This window comes from Ailuropoda melanoleuca, chromosome 16 (assembly GCF_002007445.2).
Source record: "Ailuropoda melanoleuca isolate Jingjing chromosome 16, ASM200744v2, whole genome shotgun sequence".
In the NCBI taxonomy this organism is placed as follows: Eukaryota; Metazoa; Chordata; class Mammalia; order Carnivora; family Ursidae; genus Ailuropoda; species Ailuropoda melanoleuca.
The window spans coordinates 79,872,930-79,890,645 of NC_048233.1; the positions used below are offsets into that span (position 1 = coordinate 79,872,930).

The window sequence follows — 17,716 nt, forward strand, 5'->3', positions numbered from 1 at the left end:
TCTGTATGTGTGGGCTAAATAAGGTGACTTCCTTCCAAAGAATATGATATAGAAAGGAGAAGAGAGGGTAAGTATACACTGGAGAAACCTGACAAATACTGCTTCTGCCACGTGATCAAAATCAACATCAACAGTGAAATCATGTTTATAGTATGTACCCTTGATACAATGGGATGAGAATGACAGTTTACCTCTGTGTCTTTCTTCCAAAAACCTGTAACTCCTTGTCTAAGCATCAGACAAATTCAATTTGGAGGACAAATTCTACAAAACACTACAAAATACCTGACCGGGACTTCTCAGACTGCTACAGTTATAAAAATAAGGAAAGTCTAAGAAACCACAGCCAAGAAGGACCTAAAGAGACATGATGACTGAATGTAGTGTGGTATCCTTGATGGGATCCTTGAACAGAAAAAGAGCATTAGGTAAAAAATAAGGTAATCTGAATAAAGTATGAGCTTTAGTTAGTAATAATAGGTTGATGTTGGAGAATTAGTTCAGACAAACTTACTATAGTCATGTTAACAATGGGGGAAATTGAGTGTGGTGTGCATACACTCAATCTTACCTAAAGTAGATATTCCCCGCTTGGTTACTTCCTATTGTGTCACTATGGTTACTACCTTCATAGCAACCGTTGTAGTCTATTATGATCTTCTTTTGTTTGTTTACTGTCTGCCTCTCCCATTAGATTGTACACTTCGCAAGGGCAAAGATCTTCTCTGTTCAGTCTGTTGCACTCCCACTATGTTGGAGGTTGCTACACATAGTATATGTTCAATAAATAGCTGTTGAATGAATGAAGGAAGGAATTATTGGTGATTGTTGCCAAGACTTGAAGGATCATTGCAACTGGAGCAGAACTAACTCATTACTTTACGTTATAAATAAACCATACTTCATGCTTTCTCTAAAGAGTGGTAGTAGGGAAAGTACCTTGATCTAGGCTCCATTTCTCCCTTCCTCTCTACGGCTTATGTTCTTCCCTCCCTCCCTTCCTCCCTCCCTCCCTCCCTTCCTCCCTTCCTTCCTTCTTTCCCTTCTTCCTTCCTTCCCTTCTTCCTTCCTTCCCTCCCTCCCTCCCCTCCCTCCTTCTTCTTCCCTCCTCCCTCCCTCTTCCCTTCCTCCCTTCCTTCCTTCCTCCCTTCCTTCCTTCCTTCTATAGTAAAAAGAATAATTTCCCCAAACATCCTGTGAAGGATAACCTGGAGTTTCTTCTTGGAAGGTGTGTAAATAAGGGTGCTAACATGCATTTGCTGTTCATGCTGGGAAGTTCCTCACTTCATCTCTTAATTGAGTGAACTGGAAGATACACATATTATCATGGGTGTATACCATAGGAGACTCAGACTTTCGCTATTGAGATGTTGTCACTGAAGCAGCAGCACCTAGCTACTGCGGGTAAAGAAAGTCTCTGTGCGCAGCTGGGGGCCTCCCCACCTCCTGGGATCACTGAAAGCAAGGATATGACACAGAAGCTGGGAATCCTGAAATCACAAAAGAATAATTGGCTGGTAGACCCTGGGCATAGTGTGTCATCCTACATGTTTCGTGAAGAACAGTGGTGGGCAGCTAAGAAGGACAGTACTTTATATTGTCTCTGTTAGTCTTTGAAGTATTTTAGTGCTTTGATTGATGTTTTCAATTTCTTCCATTAGGTTATTTAACCTGTAGTTCTCCAGATGATTTTTTTGACTGCCCCCTATTTACTGTGGCAAGTTGTATGAGATATTTGAAGACATATTAGGTGTGGTGTCTACCATCAATGACGTCAGCATCTGACTTGGGAGATAAAACACAGGGCGTGAAATGTGAGTAAGGTCCAATGCGAGACTGTCTCTTGAAAGGGATATTATCGTGGAGGAGGGAGGGACAAGAAAAGTCACACAACGCTTCACGGTGGAGGCAAAAACTGAGGTGGCCCTGAATGCATGGCTGTAAATTAGTGATTCATAAATTAATTCAATATTTTTGAGATCTCTAGGCATCAATGTAACAGAGAGGTCACAGTGGTAGTGAGGGAGATAACTAAGGGCACTATAGGTATTACAGATGCTGTGATGGGCTTATACACAAGGTACAGAGGGGACACAGGGGACAGTGTGGTCACTTGTCCTGGCGTGGGTGTGGGGTGGGTGGTCAGGAAAGACTATTTAGATAAAGTGTTGCTGAGCCGTATAGCTCAATAAAAAATACATCTCTTTAAAAGATATGTAATAGAAGAGAATGGTGGTATATCACTTAAGTTTCAATTATCCTCCTGATTTTAAGCAGGAATGATGGTATTCAGTGCAATGGATGCTTTCTAAATCGTGGACAGGATGGAGAAGGAGGCCTAGGCTTGGACTCTAAGAAGACTCCAGAGCACAGACTTGGTCAGAAGAGGAATGGCCACATTCACCTGAGAGCATCTGGGGGAATCAAGGAGTCCCCCCTGACGGGGTTTTTGCCTTCGGAACCACACCTCATCTGCTAGACTTCCAGCAGAAAACAGATGCCTTACATTTCAGGTGCCTCTTTCTATGGGTTACTCAGTTTTAATTCATGTCTTGAGGGAGCACATCTGATTGGTGGAAACTAAATGTATCTTAAAGTACTAGGGAGTCTAGGAGTTTGTAGGTTTTTAGGTCCTTAAGTATATGAGGACTCACCAGATGGTGGATGAAACAGATTGTGTGCACACCGCGTTGCCAGATCTCTGTGAACTGCACACCAACCTCAAATGGCAAAGGCCTGGTACCGTACCCTGGGGAGGAGGGCTGTCTAACTGGACTGACAAATTAAAGACCAGAAAGTTGTCCCACATCAGTCAAACACATGGAGAAGTTTCAAGATTTTTATTTAGAATTAACACACACACAGACACACAGACCCATAGCCAGTTACCTGCTGTTCCCAAGGCTATCGTGCTCAAGTCTTTTAATTTTTTTAACATATTTTTATTGAGATATAATTGACATATAACATCATATTAGTTTCAGGTGTATGACATAATGATTTGATATTTGTGTATATATTATAAAATGATCATCACAACAAGTCTAGTTAACATCTGTCACCACAGTTACAAGGTTTTTTCTTGTGATGAGAACTTTTAAGACCTCTTCTCTTAGCGACTATCAAATGTGCAAGACAGTATTGTTAACTACAGTCACCATGTGGTTCATTACATCTCCAGGACTTCTTTATTCCATAACCAGAAGTTTATACCTTTTGACCCACTTCAGCCTTTTTGCCCACCCCCCACTGGCAATAATGAAAACATTCTCTGTGTCTATGAGTTCAGTCTTTTGTTTTTAAAAATACAGAAACCTTCATGAATTTGCATGTCATCCTTGTGCAGGCACCATGCTAATCTCCATATCGTTCCAGTTTTAGTACCTGTGCTGTGAAGCGACCACTCATTGCTTTTCAAATAATGAGAAAGTCATACGGCAACATCTGACTTTTAAAGACCTCAGAATGGGGGCGCCTGGGTAGTGCAGTCGTTAAGCGAGGGCGTGATCCCGGCATTATGGGATCGAGCCCCACATCAGGCTCCTCCACTCAGAGCCTGCTTCTTCCTCTCCTACTACCCCTGCTTGTGTTCCCCTCTCACTGGGTGTCTCGATCTCTGTCAAATAAATAATAAATAAATAAAAATAAAATCTTTAAAAAAAATAAAGACCTCAGAATGAAACCACCTTTGGGGGGGGTTGTTTCCCAAGTCAGAGGCCCGCAGAACTCCAGCCCTTGGACTTTCTGTCCTATTTGGGAGAAGACAAGGGTACCTGCTCTCTCATTTGGTCATGCCCATGTGGCTCATTTTCACTTGCTGATTGAGAAGCTAAAAATCTATTACCATGGGGTAAAAGCACCACAGAAGCCTGTCCAAGGTGAGGAGAAACGGCCTGTGCATTGATAGACGTGAATAGAACACAAGAGAATTAATGAATCAAAGTCAGTGCTTTCGGATATCTTAGATACTAAGAAGTTTAATCCCCTTTTTTTCCTAGATACTGGGACGAAGCCTTGAAGGATGAAAGTGACTTTCCCAGCTTACCACTCCTAGAAACCATGTCTCCATGTCTCCTGGATCTCGGTCCCGTGATGCTTCTTCCAGAGAGGCATGGTAGATTCTCTGATGCCCCACCCACTCCCTGCTGCCTGTTGCCATAACTCGTAACTCCTCTTATCTTTCACACCCCCACAGGTTCCTCAGACATCCTGCTTTCCTCTGGCAGCCCTATCCCCATCTCCTCACCTGATTTGCTTTTCTAGTGTCTTCTGACTCACCTTTTTTTTTTTTTTAAGATTTTATTTATCTGAGAGAGAGAAAGAGAGAGAGAGAGCACAAGCAGGGGGAGCGGCAGAGGGAGAGGGAGAAGCAGGCTGAGCAGGGAGCCTGATGAGGGGCTCGATCCCAAGACCCTGGGATCATGACCTGAGCCGAAGGCAGATGCTTAACCGACTGACCCACCCAGTACCCCTCACCTCTTCTTCATTATCCTCTTTCCTCTGCTTCCAAACACTATAACACTGTAAAAGGATGAAAGAAACATGAGAGGCTGTTTGGGACTTTCTCCTGGGTGTGACTGCAGAGTATGCCTGTCCCTTCGGCTCTTTATTTTTGGAGTAAAGAGCAATAGCATCAATAGCGTCCACTCTGCAGCGAACGAAAGTTACAAATACTCAAAATTTTTCTATGAATGATGGCAGTTTAAAAATATCCTTGCTAAAATTGGGTTAAATATAGCAAAGTCTATCATGTTCTTTTAATATGCAGTAATAATAGCTACCCACTTCCTTCAAATGAACATTTTATAGTTTCCATTTGTATTTTTTATTATCTGTAAGTCTTAAGGAACAGAAGACTTATAGAATCAAATAAAACAAAAAATAGTAATAGCCATACATGTTTCAAAAAAGTTTTTAATAAGAATGTACATTTATCAGTAACATTCAAAAGTCTGGAAACCAGAAAAAAATTATCTCCGAAGGGAGTCCTGTTCAATTCCACAAATATTTATGGAGTACCACCACTGCTAAAGGAGCAGCAAAGGATACAAATCGTAGCCAAAGGGTAGAACACAATCCCTTTGTATAAACAACATACAATTTTTATGAGCAGCAAGACACCCTCTCTAGATGTAATTTATCTCTTGATAGTAAATCAGCAGAGTCTAATAAATAAAGTCTAGCCACTGCACTAGATGCTGGGAATTCAAAGATGAACGGCATACTCTCCCTTCCCAAGGCACTCACAACTATTGTTTCTTTTCCCATTAAGATGAAGATATAAAAGAAATTTATAAACTACCAGTGAGTTTCAAAACAATAAGATAGCCATCTCAATGTGAATCCCTGGTAAAATTCGGAAACACATGATTGACTAGATAATTCGTAGGCATTTTGAAAAGCCTGGTGATTACTAAGAAGAGCCCATATAAAGTGATCCAAGATAAATCATGCCAAAAATACTTTACTTTTAACATAAGGCTTTTCAATGGTTAGATTTATATCAGTATTGTAGTGTATTTTGGTCGTACGAAAGATTTGATAGGCTTTCCATGATATTCTTCTTGGAAAGATGGTTCATTACAGATTGGATGGTGAATTGGTTATTTTTTGATGCAAAATATACCATTTCAAACTTAATGACTCACAGTATCAATCATTTTATTTGCCCACGTTTCTGTGGGTCAGCATTTTAGGCTAGTTGGGCTGGGCAGTTCTGTTGGAGTCACTAATGTGACTGCAAGCATCTGGTAGCTCAACTGCAGTTGGTCAAGGGAACCTTCTTGATGGCCTATTTCTAGGTGTCATCCTAGCCCCGACTTCTTCATGTGGCAGTCACAAGGCAGCAAGAGGGGACAGACACCAAAGGGTAAGTTTAAGCCTCTGCTTGCAATATATTTGCTAATGTCCCATTGGCCAAAGCAAGTCACATAGCCATGGGGGAAGGGGGACACCCAGAGGCATGGATCCACTTGGGGGGGGTGGTCATAATTGTGACAGCATACCACCGATGGTATTAACTGAGCATATTTCTAGCTAGTTGGACAACAATTCCTGGAGGACTACCATAGATACTCACTTGTTGTATTCTAGTTTGGATATTGGTTAATGATTTGGACAAAGGAAAAGAAATGTGATTGTAATCTTGATCATGCCACAAAACTATGATGAATAAAATCCTGTAGATAACTGTGGCAGTTTGGGTCACTTATCCCAAATCAATAAAAAAACCCCCAATATATCAGTGTTAAATGAAAAGTCCTACAGGGGCGCCTGGGTGGCTCAGTTGGTTAAGTGTCTGACTCTTGATTTTGGCTCAAGTCATGATCTCAGGGTCGTGAGATTGAGCCCTGTGTTGGGCTCTGCACTGGGTGTGAAGCCTGCTTATGATTCTCTCTCTCCCTCTGCCCTTCTGCACCCACCCCCACTCATCTGTGGGCCCTCACTCTAAAAAAAAAAAAAGTTCTACATGTATGTTAGTAAAATAAATTGTGGCCAGGCAGAATTGAAAGTCAAATGAAGTGATATGGAGATTTTATTTGATACCAAATTTATGAGAGGCTGAAGTGATCAAGGTGAATTGATAGAAATGTAGTCCATAGGTCATGAAAAGTAACAGCTCCCCAGAACAAAATATTCCCAGTGCATTGTGTTTTTTTCTGGGTGAAAATCTGTAGAACAATACGGAGTTAGGAAAATGTAGAAGGTGACTGGTGTGAGAGCATTTAAATATGATCTCCTGGAGAGAAAACTGATGGAGTATTCGCTCTAGAGAAAAGAGGGCTAAAGACTTAAAGAAGATACAAAATCTGCGCCAATACCTGAGAGAACTGTCAGGGAGAAGAAAGCTCTAGAGGGTCAAAATAGGATCAGTGGGAAGAAGTTGCTTGTCGATGGACTTTAGCTCAAACAAGTGTGTGGGACTTTAACAACCGGAGTTGTCCAGCAAGGAATGTGGTGTCTTACAAGTGAATGATCTCTCTCCTTGGAAGCTCAAGAAGAGTCTGAAAAACTGAGATGCTGTAGAAGGGATTCTTGAGGAGTCAAGATTCAACAAGGCCCACTTCTTTTCCCATATTTTCACTTATTACATTAAATAACATTTTCCTCCATTATTATTACCATTTTTATTGCTGGGGTGCTCTTTAAGAGTTAAGAACAGAATGAGTTTTCATTTTGGTTAACAAAACAAAAACATGTAAAAAAGAAAAGAAAAGAAAAAAAGAAAAGAAAAAGTCTCCCTTCTTTGGCCAACTGCAAATCCTCCTCTCTGTCTTTCCCCACCCCCCCATTCAGGGCCTCCTTGACCAATATTATTGAAGATAGCTTAGTCTTAAGATTTTTTAAAAATTTATTTATTATTTATTTTATTTATTATTTTCTAGAGAGGGAGAGATAGAGGGAGGGAGGGGAGGTCCAGAGAGAGGGAGAAGGAGAATCTTTTTTTTTTTTTTTTAAAGATTTTATTTATTTATTTGACAGAGATAGAGACAGCTAGCGAGAGAGGGAACACAAGAAGGGGAGTGGGAGAGGAAGAAGCAGGCTCATAGCGGAGGCCTGATGTGGGGCTTGATCCCATAACGCCGGGATCACACCCTGAGCCGAAGGCAGATGCTTAACCGCTGTGCCACCCAGGTGCCCCAGGGAGAGGGAGAATCTTAAGCAGGCTCCATGTTGCGGGCTCAGTCTCATCAAAATCAAGAGTCAGACACTCAAATAACTGAGCCACTTAGGTGCCCCGAAATTTTTAAATACTTGTGTTCTCATCCTGGATATATCTTTTTAAAGCCATTTTGGTTTCCTTTTCTAAAACATGAAGACGATGGTATTTTCTATGGACTAAGTAAGATAACCCATATAAAGTGCTAGTATATAGCAGGTGATTCTCCTCCATCCATGCTCAGGGCATCAGGCTACCCTCCATGATACAGCTTTATTTCAATTACACAGTAGCATTCGTCTCCTCCAGTGATCCTAGAATAGTGCGCCATGCCTCAGTTTGCTGAGGACATTCCTGGCTCATGCTGTCCCACCATAGTTATTAACAGCATCCCCGTTCACTCTCAAGCATCCAATTTCGAGAAGTCATGGGATCATCCTACCTAGAACTTCCTCAGTGCCCTCCTTAGGGCATCTTTCAGTTCCTTGTTCCTTATACTGTAGATTAGGGGGTTTAGAATGGGAGTGATGAAGGTGTAGACCACGGACACCACCCGGCCCATCTCAGGAGAGTAGCTGGAACTGGGGGACAAGTATATGAAGCTGGTGCAGCCGTACTGCAGGAGGACCACTAAGATGTGAGAGGAGCAGGTGGAGAAGGCTCGATGGCGTCCTTCCGCCGACCGGATCCGTACAACGGCCGCCACGATGAAGACATAGGAGATGGAGATTAATGAGAGGGGGATGCTTAGGACTATGAAGCTGATGATGTACAGGGCAGTCTCGTGAACGTGTGTGTCTGCACAGGCCAGGCGCATGACTGCAGGCATGTCACAGTAGAAGTGGCAGATCTCGTCGTCGTTGCAGAATGGGAGATGGAAGATTAAAATAGTCAGTGGCAGCGACAGCAGGAACCCCAGCACCAGGGACCCTACCATCAGCTCCACACACAAGGGCCAGCTCATGATGCGGGTGTATTGTAGAGGGTGACAGATTGCCACGAACCGGTCATAAGCCATGACCGCAAGCAGGACACAATCAGCTCCACCCAAGAAGACGAAGAAAAACATCTGGGTCCCACATCCAGGGATGGAAACAGGAGTTTTGCCCATCGAAAGGAGGTTTGCCAAGGCCAGTGGGGCAATGGCAGATGTATAGAAGATTTCCAGAACGGCCAGGTTAGCCAGGAAGAAGTACATGGGGACGTGGAGGGAGTGGTTGGTCTGGACAAGGACTGCAACTGTGGTGTTTCCACTGAGGCTAGTCAAGTACATCACCAGGAAGGCCACGAAAATCCCCACCTGGATCTTATGGTCAGCTGAGAATGGACGAAAGAAGAACTGTATCTTTGCAGTTTTATTGATTTGTTCCATGGGTAGTGTATTTGATCTGGAAAAAGGAAAGATGACCTGCGTCTCTAGGCACGTCCCATACAATATGATGCATTTGCACTCCCCTGTTCAGCGTTAGAGCACTTTCTGAGGTACCTCAGCGATTACGTGCACACTTGCATGTCAGTGCAGATCTTGGAATGTTATAATTTACACGTTTGCCACCCCTCACCTTTCCTCCTCAATCCTCGAGTTCCAGAGCCTGAGAAATCCTCAATGGTGGGGATTTGGATGCTCTTTGCTTTGATTTCAGTGCCTAGCACAGTGCCCAATATAAAAAGCTTTCCAAGGGGTATTTGCTAAATGAATTAATGAGTAAAGTCAATTTAAAGTTCAAAGTTGCAAAATAGATAAAATAGGGTTTTAATTCATTATGTGAAACTTGCAACAAAAACGTCTCAGGAAAGTTTCATTAGATGGATGTTATAACTTGAAGAGAACTGTGGTATTGCTACACTGATAAAGCAGCACAAACTGCAATTTAAGTCAACACTGAGAGATGTGATTGACTTACCCTGCTGCCTCTCCTTTACCCAATTTGTTCCTAAATACTGATCATTTTTCCTATAAAAATTTCTCATATATATTGCTTTGGTCCTTTCCCACTGCTCCAGTCAGTCCTATCCGTTGTTATCTTATGTTTGGGTTCTTGTGATAGCCCCCTATCTCTTCTCCCGTTTTCCTTCCTCTTCCCTTCATCGTCTGTCCTGCTCTCCATGATCACGTCATCCATCTGCTTTAGTGCCTTCCTGTTGCTTACACGACAACCTTCGTGCTCCTCTGCTGCTTATTCCAGCCTTTCTTGGACCTGACTGTTTGAACCTAATCCCACTATGGCCCCAATTATCCCTGTCGTGTACCATATGGTCTACTCATTCATTGGCCTCTTCTCCATCATTCTCCTTCCCGTTTCACATACTTCTGTTCTCTGTCCAGTTAGAAATCTCATCTTCTCTCTTTTGCCTCATCCAAATCCTGCCCAACTTTCAAATTCTAGGTCATGTTCTTTTATGATGTCTTCCCAGACCACTCCAGTTTAAATCTCTCTCTCCTTTCTCTGAAATTCTGTGTTGCTCAGTGTTATGATTTTAATGCTATTACACTGTCTTCTACTGTGTCTATTGGTTCTGTCCCAAATTATATTCTAGGTTCCCTGAGGACAGGGTATCTTATGACAAATTGTCATTTATTCCATGTTAAGTGCTAGGCATGGTGAAAAATGATTTATGTGCATTTGTTCACTTATTCCACAAAACTACTTGGGAAGCCTGTGCTATTATCACACCATTTTACAGATGAAGACACAGGCTTAAAGAGGTTAGGAAATGTTTTGAAGTCACACAGGTAGAAAGTGGGAGAGCCAGGATTTGAGCACAGTCTACTTGACCATAGAACTCTTATGCTTAATCTAGGTTCATACTGTACTGCCTTTCTCTATACTATTTAATATTTCCTAAGTGGCTTTGTTATTTGATGATATTTCAGCTGTATGTAGAACTCTAGATGGTCTATGGTAAAAAGAGCACCTAAGATCTGAGACCAAACATGTTAGATTACCTTATTTTCAGACTTAAGAGAGGCATAATTACAATTGAGACTATTGTTTTATCTAGTAAATGCTGCCCCTAACAATGCAACAGAAAGAATCTCCCTCGTTTCTATTATTTTTTAAAGATTTGTTTATTTGAAAGAGAGAGAGCGAGCACATGAGCGGGAGGGACAGAGGGAGAGGGGGGGAGAATCTTAGCAGACGCCGCACTGAGCATGGATCCCCATGCGGGGCTCCATCTCACGACCCTGAGATCATGACCCTGAAGATCACGACCTGAGCCAAAACCAAGAGTTGAATGCTTAACCGACTGTGCCACCCAGGTGCCCCCCCTTTCTTTTATAAGTTGCAGGGAGAAAGGGTTTGGTTAAAAACTATGATATTTCGGTGAAGATGGAGGGAGAGTGGCTTAGTTCATCCTACATGAGAGAGAGCATGGGAACAAAGACAAGGTCCTTTGCGACCCAGGACCTAGGGTCCTGAGTGATGCTCAAAGAGTTTTCATAGGAGCCTACAATTTTAGCTTCCTGCCTTCTGGTGGCTAAGAGTCTAGTCCCAAAACAAACACAATAGTTTTGGGTTGAACCAAACCTATGCAGGTGATACAAATGAATAAGTCATTTCATAAGGACAACTAGAGATGAAAAGTCCCAATGGTGCCATCTGTTCATTTTTTTTTCTCAGTTACCACCTCCTTGGGCACAGAAGTCCACTCAACCTCTTGGGCATAAATCCACCTAATCTCCTCAAAGCACTTGTGTCTAAATGCAACGCGTAGTCTGCATTGGCTTCATTTTATTACAAGGTCTAGAAAAGGGAAGAGGAAATCAAATGTAGAGAAGTACTATGAAATCCAGGGTTCTGATTAAGAAATTGGAATACCACATTATCCAGCACACTACTAACTCTTCTCTTCATTTCTTCATGGAAAGGTTCCCCACTCATTGCAATCTCTTCCTTGCAACAAGATGAAGATATGTTAGGTTCTATTTGGAAGCTATATCAACTTTAGGTTATATGAAGTGCTTTCATTATTGCAAAGAAGAAACCAACTAGACATGTTTCCAAAGATGGTCTGGAACTTTCAGATACTCCTTCTATACGATGCCAAAATATTGAAGCAAATGTCGGGGATTGTGCAAACAAATAATGCTTTGCTGACAACTCTTTATATAAATCTGGAGTGATGGTGGTGATTGTTTGGATCTGTGCATGCGTTCTAAACCAGAATGTGTATATTCTAGAGTCTACAGGGTACAAAACTGTGTCCAGGACAAAATCAAGTCCCAGGATCAACGTGGTGCAGCTTTCTTAAAAGGCCAATTTTAACTTGAAGATTTTTTTGAAAATCATTTCATATTAAAAAAGTGGAGATGTATACGTAGAAGGAAGTTCTGCATGAATTTTGGGGGATAAAAACAGAGTATTTCCAAGAGGTTTCTTACTTGGGGTTGTTTACCAAGTCCTTAATATAAATTGTATCTCATACTGATTAATTAGTACTTAAGTAGAAAAGTTTTAGATGTACTGATTTAGACCACGAATTGGCTATTACCCAATGAAAAATAATTTTCCAAACTTCCCAAACGTACAATCCTGCTTTGGAACAGCTCCTCCCTTACTATTCCAAAGAAAACAATTAAAGAAGTAGTCAGCATTTTCTAAGATAAGTATGGCTCAGAGAAAACGCCCATGGGATAGCTAGTCTTTGGAAAGATGGTTTATCATCTCCTGAGACTGTTTACCATCATGCAATGAAGAACATGGCTCCATGAGTTCTTTGTCCTTCATGTAATTCCTGTCCAAGTTGACTAGTGGCCACAGAAGGTCACAGATGCCCACAGAATCAGAACTCTGCCAGGTTATCACGTCCATCGCTTCCAAAGAGATTGCCTGACTTGTCCAAGGTTGCACGGGTGGGTCCTTTTTTTAATTTATCATTTAAATATACAAGGTACTTTAGGGGATGCAAAGATGATTGAGATGCCATCTCCTCTGTGGAGTCACAGGGACAAGGCTGTTGGCCAGATTTTCCCTTCTTCTTGTTTTGTTTAAAACACTTGCATTCTCCCTTGTCAGTTTCGCTCAATTTAAATTGTAGACAACATTTATAACAAGGGGAGAAAAGGTAGTTAAAAAGTGGTCTTTTAACTAAGTTTGGTTATACAACCAAACAATCTTAGGACAATGCATATATAAAAGAAGTATATAATTTGGGGGAGATGATGCTTCCAAGAAATATGGTAGAAAGTAGGCTATGTTGGAATAAATGATGTGTACTCAAATTCCAGCTTTGCTACTTACTAGTTTTGTGATCTTGTTAAGTCCCTTGCCCTAAGATCCCATTTGTTCAGAATAACACCTCACTTTTTTACAAGGTTGTTGTGAGGTGAAAATGAAGCGATGTCCATACGAGAACCTACTGGAATGCCTGGCACATATTAACTGCTCAATAAAATATATTGATTCATTGATTCCTTCCATTAACTTGAGAACGAAAAAGATTTAAATTGCTGAGTGGGTAGAATGCCTGGCAGGTCTATCTAATATTTTCTGGGAAAGATTTTATGTCACATCCAGTTCCACTTTTAGTTTTCTATGTCACCTTATATTACAGAGTCCCTCTGTAAACAGAATGAAGAATGGCCACTATCTTATAAATTAGTTGAGAGTTTATATACAATGTGTTGACTTTAGGTATATCTGGCCTAATTGATGTATGTGGCATATCTATTAGCACAAAGCTGGACTCACCTGAATAGGAAGATAAAATCTTAACTTGGGAGTGTTGATTGTGGGAAGAACAGAGAAGGAAGAACAACGTTATAACCACCATACACAGGGCAAAAGCCCTGTTTGGAGCACAGGTATCTGTGGCTTTTGGGGATAGTCATGCCAGCTGTAAGGTCTGTTCATACCTATTCAAAGAAAATGTTCCAACATCAGATGTAGCCAAACAAAAGATATATTTGTCCTTACAAAACATTCTTGAATAACATTTTCTATATGTCTGAGTATATATGAATTTCATATATGAATTATGAATTCATAAATATCATTCATAAAATGAAATTTGAATTTTGTATGCATCTATATATCTGAAGAGATTAGATGTCTGAAGAGTGTTCCTTACTTTCTGGAAGAGACTTCCGTGAAAACTTTCTGGCAGCGGCATCTGGCAGGAAGGAGTTCCAATGTGGTATCTATCTCTTTATTGCTAACATGTTGAATCATATGGAATTTGTTTCTGAAAGCTGATAATGGTAGCATATAGGCAATTTCACATGGTTAAACATAATACTTTTACAAACATATGTTGAATATCTCAAATGAAATATTCAGGCATTTGACAAAAAGTTATTCTACTGCATACCAGTGGGTAATATTTATTGGGCACTCGTACACAGGCATATCTCTCTTTTTAGAATAATGTTTTTTTGAAAAATTCCATGTAATTAGAATTATTTTTATATGCATCAAGGGGATTCTTGATGTGAAGGAAACTTCTAGTCATTCCTTTTATAATAGAAGTAGATGTTTCCTAATTCTTCGCTTCTATGAGTTTGAAGTTTGGAATGATGGATATTTTCAAACTGGAGAAAGCCTTGAAAGTACTGACATCTTTCTGTTTCAGTGCTAGTTAGCATTGGACTCTTAAACTGATCTAGAGTATGATTCCTTGACCATTTCAGACTTAGCCTCCTCCTTGCCATTCATCAATCTGAAGACCGTGAATTTTACAGTATGCATTCTTGAGTTCCCCTTAAACCGTCTGGTATAAAACATTGGTTCTGAGCAGGAATTGGACTTTGACTCTTTCTGTGAAAAGTTCCATCCTTAGTTTCTCTTCCCTGACCAGTGCCTACCACAAGGCTTGGCCTAGTTACAAGCTAGGGATTTTCCAAATCTTCTCAAATGTGGAGTCTGGGAGGAGACTCTTACCTTATACCTGGCTTGTGTGGAATGCAAGCCATTGCAGATTTACTTGGATCCTTTGCTAAACACTGAGGACCCCAGAGTCTGCCCCTAGGTCCTTCTGTCCTCAGAGTATCCCTGGGCAGGTATGCAGACCACTTCTAGATTCACATATCTCATTGATTCAGGGCATTATGTTAAACACATCTGAAACTCAACCTGATTCCTGTCTAATCAACTCTTAGATTAAAGGCATGTTCCATCCTGCCTTTTTCTTCTTCGTGTAAGGTAACGTCTGGGCTTTACTCACTACATCCCTGTAGCCTAAAACCTACCTTTGAAGTTCCCCTGACATTCAGACTCAAAATTATCATCGGGTAAGGACATTCATAACTAATCTGGCTAAAGGGATATTCTTGGTCCCCTGAGATGAGTGGGGTCTGCCTGGGAAGCATAAAGCAACAAGATTAAATACAGTGTTCCTTAAGAATTAAAATTGCATCAGGATTATTCCATTGGTACATCTTCCCTGGGGATTATCTTTCAGTAACTTGTTGATAAGTTCAGTGATGAGGTCAGTTGGGGGTATGAAAAATTATTTTCACTTGATTTACCTTGAAATCATGTTTTTAAAACGTTAACTTCTACATGCAGAATTATTCTCTTTCTTTCTTTCTTTCTTTCTTTCTTTCTTTCTTTCTTTCTTTCTTTCAGGGGGGAGGATGTATTCTGCAATATCCCCTGCTCTCTTTACTTATAGAAAATTAATTCCTCCTAATTTTACTTTATATTTCTGATATTCCTTCTTCGTCTACTTTGCTGGCTTCTTCTCTTTTCCTAACTTCCAGTCCAGCTGGCTCTCAGTCCTAGATCCTCTTTTCTTTTTACCTTTTTTGCAAATGATTCAATTTAGTTGTTTGGCTTTAAATACAAGCAACAGGCTGATAATTCTCAAATGTGTTATTTCCAGCAAATCTTGTCCCTGAACTTCAGACTGGTATATTCACCGTCTATTGGACATTTCTGTTGGATCACTATTAAGTATCTTCTATTTCGTATTTCCAACACCAAACTCTTCACTCACCATCAACTTGGGTATTTTGTATGAACCATTCAAATCCTGACAGTAATATTTGTTGAGATTAATGAACGCTGATGCTGCATTCAATTTCATCCAAAGACGTGGTTTTGTTTCAGTGTTCCCTGGAGAAATTAGGGACCATCTAGAGCTTTTTTCTTTTTAGAAAGGTCATTCATGAAATTATGGAATGAAAAGGGATTTTAGAGGTCATCTAACGGTTACCATCTCCCATCCCCATATCTCAAAGGCCCTTCGAGATTATTAATGGAGTTTCTGGGGTAATTTTAATATTTCAAAAACCCTAACATATGTCATACATTTTCCTGGGATGATTTTATATTATTATTGTTATTATTACTTATGTTTTTATTTATTTAAAAGATAGAGTTGGGGGGGCACCTGGGTGGCTCAGTCCATTAAGTGTCCAACTCTTGATCTTGACTCAGGGCTTGATCTCATAGTCGTGAGTTTGATCCCCACATTGGGCTCTATGCTAGGCATGTAACCTATTTAAAAAAAAAAAGAGGTAGGTAGGTAGTAATTTTCAAAACATGGGGTTTGGAGGCAATATATATAAGAATGGCTAAAAGAGGGACACCTGTGTGGCTCAGTCAGTTAAGTGTCTGCCTTTGGCTCATGTCATGATCCTAGGATCCTGGGATGGAGTACCACATCAGGCTCCCTGTTCAGCGGGGAACCTGCTTCTCCCTCTCTTCCCTGCTTGTGCTCTCTCTCTCACTCTCTCCCAAATAAATAAATAAATAAATAAATAAATAAATAAATAAATAAATACAATCTTTTAAAAAAAAAAGAGTGGCTAAAAGAGTGGGTCTGAATTCACACAGACTTGGATTTAAACCTTGGCTTTGACCCTGGCTGAGTGTGCCTTTGGGTAAGTTAATTAAATTTTCTAAGCCTTACTTACCTTACCTGCAAAGTGGGGATGACAGTACAGCCCCTCTCTCGTAGAGTAGTTGTGGAGGTTGAATGGGATAATGCATGTGCAGTATTTATCATGTCACCTAACCTTTTCTTAGCTTTAAAATTTTGACTGTGGGGTTCATAGAGAAAACACATAAAGTTGTGTGGTGCAGAGAATGTTGAGAGCTACTGATTTTATTTATCCTTACTTCCAGATATTCATCCCCAATATTTCATGATCCAGCTAAAATTGACAAATAAAAATTATATATATTTGAGATATATAATGTGATTTTTAATCTATGTATACATTGTGAAATGATTACCACAATCAAGCTAAATAATATATCCATCACCTCATATAGTTACTTTTTTTGTGTGTGGTGAGAATACTTAATATCTCTTCACTTAGAAAATTTCAAGGATACAATACATTATTATTAACTGTAGTCACTATGTTGTATGGTAGGTATCTAGAAGCTATTCATCTTATAACTGGAAACTTGTACCCTTTGGCCAATGTCTCCCCGATTCCCCCACTCCCAACCCTTGGTAGCCACCTTCTAGTTTGTCTTTCTAGGAGTACAACTCTTTTTAGAGTCCACATATAAGGGATATGATTCAGTACTTGTGTTTCTTTGGCTTATTTCACTGAGCAAAATCTCCAGGTTCATTCATGTTGTCGCAAATGGCAGCATTTCCTTCTTTTTCTTGCCTGATTACTTTGGCTAGGACTTCCCGTGTTATGTTGAAGAGAAGAGGCAAATACTACATTTATGCTCAGAGCTGCTGAAAAGTTATCTGATGGACTTCAACAGATTCTTTAGAAAAGCTCTGAATAAAATAAGAATAGAAATAAACTATTTAAATATATTATAGTTAGCTTTTAGTTATTCTGTGAATATTTATTGAGTGCTTACTGTGTGCCAGAACTGGGAGTACAATGGGGAATAAATCAGGAAAGATTTCTGCTCTTTTGCCTCTATTATTGAATGCTGTTTCCGACGTAGGCAATTTTTCTATATGTCGCATGGACCACTCACTCTGCATAATTACATTATGAAGGAGGGGCTACTGTTAACCTCATTTTTCAGATAAGGAAACTGAGGACCAAGATGTCTAGTAAATTACGCAAGGGGATGTAGCTAGCAAGTGATGGCATCAAAATTCAAACTACGCTGTCCCTGAAGCAGGAATCCG

The 17,716-nt window shown here is 40.4% G+C and overlaps 2 protein-coding genes and 1 non-coding gene across 10 annotated transcripts in view; 1 reads left to right on the forward strand and 2 right to left on the reverse strand.

Annotated features, from left to right (window-relative positions):
* LOC105242248 (olfactory receptor 10V1) overlaps positions 1 to 17,716 on the forward strand; it is a 79,820-nt gene that overhangs the window by 26,517 nt on the left and 35,587 nt on the right. For 3 of the 8 annotated variants that reach the window (XM_034645805.1, XM_034645800.1, XM_019810360.2), the window contains 5 exons: positions 234 to 440; positions 1,662 to 1,814; positions 2,278 to 2,513; positions 3,999 to 4,114; positions 5,802 to 5,869. In XM_034645805.1, the coding sequence (XP_034501696.1) occupies positions 4,060 to 4,114; positions 5,802 to 5,869 (123 nt within the window). In that variant the 5' untranslated portion in view covers positions 234 to 440; positions 1,662 to 1,814; positions 2,278 to 2,513; positions 3,999 to 4,059. Of the gene's footprint in view, positions 1 to 233; positions 441 to 1,661; positions 1,815 to 2,274; positions 2,514 to 3,998; positions 4,115 to 5,801; positions 5,870 to 17,716 lie in introns of all 8 variants that reach the window. The other 5 variants (XM_034645802.1, XM_034645803.1, XM_034645801.1 and 2 more) reach the window with 5 other exon arrangements.
* On the reverse strand, positions 3,302 to 3,404 carry LOC117796887. Its single transcript, XR_004621585.1, has one exon. It is a non-coding gene; the product is annotated as a U6 spliceosomal RNA (small nuclear RNA).
* On the reverse strand, positions 8,103 to 9,032 carry LOC100481792 (olfactory receptor 10V1). The gene has a single exon (XM_034645811.1). The coding sequence runs from the start codon at positions 9,030 to 9,032 to the stop codon at positions 8,103 to 8,105; it is 930 nt and encodes a 309-aa protein (XP_034501702.1).

Excerpts from the sequence above, each read along its gene's own strand:
- LOC100481792 (XM_034645811.1), bottom strand. The coding sequence starts at position 9,032 with ATGGAACAAATCAATAAAACTGCAAAGATACAGTTCTTCTTTCGTCCA.